Below are 7,215 nucleotides of genomic sequence, written 5' to 3' on the forward strand. Positions count from 1 at the left end.
GTCTCCTGACAACCTCACGACTAGCTGGATTCTGAAGTATTCGGTTTAGGTGAACGGTAAGGGATTTTTAATAGGTTTCAGGTGAACTAATGAGTACACACTCACACACACACACACACACACACACACACACACGCACATGCACATACTCAGCCACATACAAAATAAAAAAAATAGAAAAAAAATTAATAAATACATAAAAAGATGATGACATGAAAAATCCGTAAAATTACCGAATGAACAGTACTGAGCTCTCTCGGGGAGAAAGAAAAGAGAGAAGTTCTGCCGGAGGTGGGCATTTAAACTATTTCTGGAAGGGGATTCCACCAGATGTTCCCAGCAGACCCTCACAATAGGTTTGGCGCCCTTATATAATCATTTATGATTCATTCTGCTGTGTACATCAGACATCTGCACTGATATAGGAACCCAATGTAATATCTCATGACAATACATCAAGTCCCTGTCTGTCTGGTTTTATTTAAATAAAAAATTCAATCTTTCTCAGCCTGGCTGTTTTGTACAAGGTAACTAACATCCCCTCATTGGGTTCCCACAATTTCATGGATTTATTATTATTTTTAAATGTATAGTAACTCTATTTAAATTTGACTTTCGCCCACTAGATGTCTATACACAAGTTTGTATTTCAGCACAGTCTAGTTTATGTTAAAAATGATTGAATGAAAAAAGAGGGAAAGGCTAACGCACACCTAGATGCGCAGGAGGTGCAGACGCCAGGAAAAAGTCAAAAATAAAAACATAGTATCACAGATTTTTTTTTACATCTGCTTGGTTAAGGGTGCAATGCTATTTTTTTTTATTCTTTAATGTCATCTACTGCAATCCTACTTTATACGCTTACCGAAAGAGATGGCTGTAGGTTCATTTTGTAATGCACATATTTGGGCTGTGAGATGATAAATTAAGTTTGTTAAACACATTGGAGCATATCTATTATTTAGATTGTATTACATGTATTATGTATGTATTTAATGTAATTTCACTGCCTTGATATTGAGCTTTCATTCATGTATAGTATTTGTTTTTCTGTAAAGTGTATGTGTGCGTGTGTGCTTAAAAATTGATTGTAAATGATTGTAATGAATTTGGAAGAAAGCCCAGGAAGACTAGCTCCTGAGCTGTGTCAGTGGGGCTCTTACAGTTTTTTACGATTGCTTAAGCACAAAATCCAGGGCTCGGATTTTAAAAACACTGCACGCAATGAGGACAACCATGCACATGAGATGCAGAACATCTCAGATCCTGTGCAAAATGAATCACTCTTGTCAAAACTCTAAACACATGTATAAAAAAACATCTTATGTTACCATATGACATACACACGTGTCATAAGGTTGATCTCTGTTTGAACCAGTTAAACACTGCAATGTTTTACTTAATCCACTTTTAGCAGTTACAGTAAGCAAAGTACACAAAGAAAGTGCAAATACACAATATATATATGCAAAGATCCAAAAAGTGTCGAGTGGACATCACTTATGTAACCTAAACAATGTCCATGTCCCACAGAAAAGTGGTTGCGATGGCCAATTTGTCATCGTCCAACTGATTCAAGACAACAAGGCTGCTGTCTGTTTCTGCTGGGAGACACACAAGCATTACCTCATGTGTTGTCGTCTTCACAACTCTGATTGCAAGCCGCTGTCATCATCACAATGCGCTAATGAGCCAAGGTGTTAACCAGTGACAAAAACATGGCCGACCGAAACCTCTGAGGACATCTCTTGCAACCCTCAACCTGGTGCTCAACCTGCTCGTCATCATCTCAATCTCCCATTTCAGGCAAGGGTTCTTTTTCTTGGTGTACCCTAACACTAACCCTAGAACTAACCCTTATGGGTTTGACTGGTTTTGCAAAGTTTATCTCAAGCTGTTAATATTGTCCAATTTCTCTCAAAGAAACAAACTGTGTGCATTGTGACTTGATTTGAGTACTTTTTTTAAATGTAAAATGATGTATTCTGCCTACAGATGTTGGTCTTGAAGTGTTTTTTTAACAGCTTGTTGGTTCATGCGACTGTGTAGGCAAATAGTTTGCTGCTGAAATCCAAATAAAGCCCCTGTTGAATAAGCAACACGACGCTTGGTTCCTTTACATCCATCTATCCATTTTCTTAACCGCTTGTCCTCACAAGAGTCGCGGGGGTTGCTGGAGCCTATCCCAGCTGGCTTCGGGCAGTAGGCGGGGTACACCCTGAACTGGTTGCCAGCCAATTGCCGGACACACAGAGACAAACAACCATACTCACAATCACACCTATGGACAATTTGGAGTGTCCAATCAACCTGCCATGCATGTCTTTAGAATGTGGGAGGAAACCGGAGTACCCGAAGAAAACCCACGCAAGCACGGGGAGAACATGCAAACTTCACCCAGGAAGGCCGAAGCCTGGACTCGATCTCACGTCCTCTGCACCCTACAGAAGATGATTATTTTTTTAATTGTTATATTAATTTTATTTTATTTTTTTAAATTTTTCTGGGGACCCCTTTGAGTCCTCGAATGTGGACCTCTTAAAACTGTTGGGTTTGTAAGACCATGTTACCTTTAAACATGTCTCTTGTTTACAGATACAACTAAGACATACAAAAAGTGGATGCGAATCTTTGTTCATTCATCTTTTTTCCCCAAAAGAATTGATAAGAGAATCGATAGATAAAGAATCGAATCGTTATGCAAAATCTAAAACGGAATCTGAATCGGAAAAATCTTATCAATTGCCATCCCTAGTCAAGAGGGTCATAAAGCCACAAAACTCACCCTGAATAATCTTACTAGTCCCCTCAGTTTCTACTGAAAATGGTCCATCATTTTATATAGCACTTTTCCACTTTACATGTTTGACTACTCATTAACCTGCTGATGTCGCAGCATCAGGAGCAACTGGGGGTTCACTTACTCAAGGGTACTTCAACGCAATCACACTGGCCTGGGATCGAACCAACAACCTCAGCGTTGCGATGCATCTGTAGCCACCTAATGTGTAGCTACTCTTATGTGTCACCCTTCTACTAACAAGTAATCAGAAAAGGAATAGAAAAGTAGATCAGTCAATGTCTCGCAGATGCATTAACTATTCAAATCTATTCAATTTAGGGTTTATTTATCTTAGGTTACGAGGTGATTGGCGACACACTGACAAGCAAACAGTAATTAAATATATTGGGGAGGGGGTCAAAAAGTGCGAATAAAGTCCTTTAACAGGATTTTCTCAAACCAAATTATGAACAAGTTCAATACCAGTTTACAATTCAATACAATTTGGGGTTCTTTATTTTTTTTTCCCCTTTTTGTTTAATGTTTTTGTTTCTGTCTAATCTATTTGAAAATATTCTCAAAGTCCCTGTTTGTATCGCAAATGCTCTTCCAGTGTCTAAACGGATATCGGTTTGATATCTGTTTAGTATCGGTTTGTGTATCAAGTAAATTCGTTTATCAGTTTGGTATTAGGCCTGACCCACAAAAAATTGAGATCTCAGGGGGAAAAAAGAATGTGTTCAATGGAAAAAAAAAAGGAATCCTTTTGATTTGTCCTACCACCCTCCTGGGAAGTAGGCGACCATGGAAATCTGAACATCCTTCGTCGAAGTCCCACGCGACATAGATGGCACAGTTCAATCTTTAGTCGATTCTATCTTTTAAAAAAAAAAAACAGCCAGCACAAAACGTGCAGCGCCATTACTCAATGTGAAAAATATCTACTAAAAAAAATACAAGACAGCAGAGCTTCGGTTGAACAGCGAACAAAAAGTAATTTGTATATCTAACTCACATGGAGCATACGACAAAGTTTAGCTCGGGTGCTAATGTACCTGATAGTAGTACATGTGTAAATACACTGGTTCCCCTTTTACCTCTGCTGCTATCTGCATCACAGCATTCGACTCCAATGCTTCCCAGCTTACAAAAAAAAAGCTTTCCAATCTTAAACTTCAGGATTTAAAAAAAAATTATATATATATATATATATATATATATCAGAGCGGCTTCTTCCTCTGACTCGCATGGAACTTCTAGAAAGTTCCCTCTCTCGAGCGAACGAAAGATGATGCAATTTAATGTGCGAGGCGTTCATAGCAAATGGGAAAAAACACTATCAATCAGAAGACATCGCGTTAAATGAAAAATAAAGATACAAAAAATAAAAGTCATGTCAAACCCTCGGTTACACAACCACACGACCACTGAACCACAACGCGCCATGAAAAACGTGAGGATTGGACAAACAAAAATTTATTTTTGCTATCTCAGGCAGGATGAAAAAAATGGTTGCCTGAGATTGCATCCCCATGTATCTCTGATCAGGAGGGCCATAGAGCCAAAAAAGTCACCCTTTATACTCATACCATCCATATATGATGAAAAGCACATGAGGATTGGACGAACAGAAGTTGTTGGCGCAGCCATGCCATAGGACTTGGAAATGCCGGCTGCCTGAGATTGCATCCCCATGTAACTCTAGTAAGGAGGGTCACAGAGCCACAAAACTCACCCTGAATACTCTTACTAGTTCTCTCGGTCTCCACTGAAAACCATGTTCGGATTAGGCAAACAGAAAAGGATTTGCGGTGATACAATTTCAGGCAGGCTGATAAAAATGGCTGCCTGAGATTGCATCCTCATGTACCTCTGGTAAGCAGGGTCATAGAGCCACAAAACTCACGCTGCATACTCTTACGAATCCCCTCGGTAGCTTGAACTCATGAGTGTGGGTAGTTTTTACCCATATTACTTTTGGATCAAACGTGTCAAATCCTCAATTGAATACACGGGAAGATTCCGCAAATATTCCAAACGTTAAGATTCTGAAAATAGCCTAATCTTAAAATTAACACTTAATTTGAAGTGCATATGCAGCCAGCAGGAGGAGGCCAGAAAAGTTATGTGCAACCTTTTAGTTCTTCCAGTTCCAGTTTAGAAGTCAGCACCAGCACTATGGAAAATCTGAAGACATTTGAGGGAGGACTGGCTGACTCCAAAGTAAAATATATGATCGTATAACAACAATAAAAAGGAGAGGAAAAAAAACATTCACCAATAAAACATTTTAGACCATATTTAATAGGATGCTATATTTAATATGTATTCAAATTACTATTGATAGTAGTGGCATAGTGCTATTCATGACATCATACTTGGAAATTTTGACCCAATCAGATTTGCTTGGGGGAGGTACTAGAAAGACATAAATGAGATGGACAACAGAGAGTTTTAGGCAGAAGACTGCCTGACCTCCGGTTTGGTTTCTCCATGGACATCAAGGACCAATCAGATCTCTGCTTTCCACAGCTGCCCAACATCTCCTGCAGGAAGCCCTCATCTCAAGCTGTTGCTGACTTTGTCCCGTTGTCCGTCATTGCCGTCCTCACTGTGGTGCTCAACCTGCTCGTCATCATCGCAATCTCCCATTTCAGGCATGTGTTCTTTTTCTCGGTGTACCCTAACACTAACCCTAGAACTAACCCTTATGTGTTTGACCGGTTTTGCAAAGTTGATCTCAAGCTGTTAATATTGTCTCATTTCTCTCAAGGAAACAAACTTTTTGGATTGTGACTTGATTTGAGTACTATTTTATGTATGTATTCTGCTTACAGATGTGTGTTTTTTTAACAGGTTGTTGGTTCGTGAGGGGGGGGCAACATTTCAGGATTTCACAAAGTTGTGGGGCCCACCCGTCCATGTGGGGCCATTTTGCTGGTCCCCACAAGTTTAGACCTCTTTTTGAGGGTCAATACTTTTAGAGTTTAGGTTTGAATTGGGTTATGGTTGAGGTTAGGGTACGGAATAAGGGTAGGCAATCATTTTTGATGGTTGGGGTTAAGGGGCGGGGCTAGGAAATATATTATGACAATAAGATGGCCCCACAAAGATAGTAAAACAAACTTGTGTGTGTGTGTGTGTGTGTGTGCGTGCGTGCGTGCGTGTGTGTGGGTGTGTGCGTGTGTCTAGGCAGCTCCGCACTCCAACCAACCTCCTGCTCCTCTCTCTCGCTGTCGCAGACTATCTGGTGGGCTTCCAGATAGTACCGTTAGAAATTTACATGGTGGTATCATGTTGGTTTCTTGGTGATATTCTGTGTTTACTGTTTTCGTATACAATTTTAACAGTGACGTCCGCATCGGTGGGAAACATGGTGCTGATATCAGTTGATCGATATGTGGCTATTTGTGATCCTCTGCTTTATAACACCAAAGTCACTGTGAAAAGAGTTCGGCTTTGTATTTGTCTGTGTTGGTTTTCATCGCTTTCTTACAGTGCCATCATTTATTATAATGAGATAATGCGTCCAGGAAAGTACAATTCCTGTTATGGGGAGTGTGTTGTAAATTTCGATTTCAATACAGGAGTCGTTGATCTGGTGGTGACTTTCGCCCTTCCGCTCAGCATCATTGTCATTCTGTACACAAAAGTGTTTGTGGTTGCTGTGTCTCAGGCGCGAGCCATGCGCTCTCATGTTACGCATGGCACACTTCAACACTCTCTCCCTTTAAGAGCAAAGAAATCCGAGTTGAAGGCCGCCAGGACTCTTGGCATTCTCGTTCTCATATTCATCATTTGCTTCTGTCCATATTACTGTGTGTCTCTTGTACCTGATTCTCCACACTATGAGATGCTTTTAGTATACGCTCTGTACCTGTACTATCTCAACTCATGTCTGAACCCCTTGATATACGCCTTGTTCTACCCCTGGTTTCGAAGAGCTGTCAAGCAAATTGTCACTCTGCGCATACTGCAGCCTGGCTCCCGAGAGTCCAACATACTGTAGAATCCATTTCAAACATTGAACGTGAAAAAAGATTGTGTTTTCTTCTATGAATGTGACTTCCATCCATCCATCCATTTTCCAAACCGCTTACTCCTCACAAGGGTCGCGGTGGGTGCTGAAGCCTATTCTAGCTGTCTCCGGGCAGTAGGCGGGGTACACCCTAAATTGGTTGCCAGCCAAACTCAGGGCACACATAGACGAACAACCATTCACACTCACAATCACTCTTAGTGACAATTTAGATTGTTCAATTTCCTTGCCACACATGTTTGTGGAATGCGGGAGGAAATTGGAGTAGTTGGAGAAAACCCACAACACGCAAACTCCACCCAGGAGCCTGGGAATCAAACTCACGACCTCTGCACTGCAAGGCGGACATGCTAACCAGTCATTCACTGTGCCACCCCTGAATGGCATTTTATGA

General features: G+C 40.7%; 1 protein-coding gene across 1 annotated transcript; it reads left to right on the forward strand.

The window, feature by feature from the left end:
- Positions 1-5,219: 5,219 nt before the first annotated feature.
- LOC144043013 (trace amine-associated receptor 13c-like) lies at positions 5,220-6,791 on the forward strand. Its single transcript, XM_077556194.1, is given in 3 exon segments — positions 5,220-5,261; positions 5,264-5,439; positions 5,975-6,791. Coding segments are annotated over 3 exon segments (1,035 nt in total).
- Positions 6,792-7,215: the final 424 nt, after the last annotated feature.

This window comes from Vanacampus margaritifer, chromosome 2 (assembly GCF_051991255.1).
Source record: "Vanacampus margaritifer isolate UIUO_Vmar chromosome 2, RoL_Vmar_1.0, whole genome shotgun sequence".
Lineage (NCBI taxonomy): Eukaryota > Metazoa > Chordata > Actinopteri > Syngnathiformes > Syngnathidae > Vanacampus > Vanacampus margaritifer.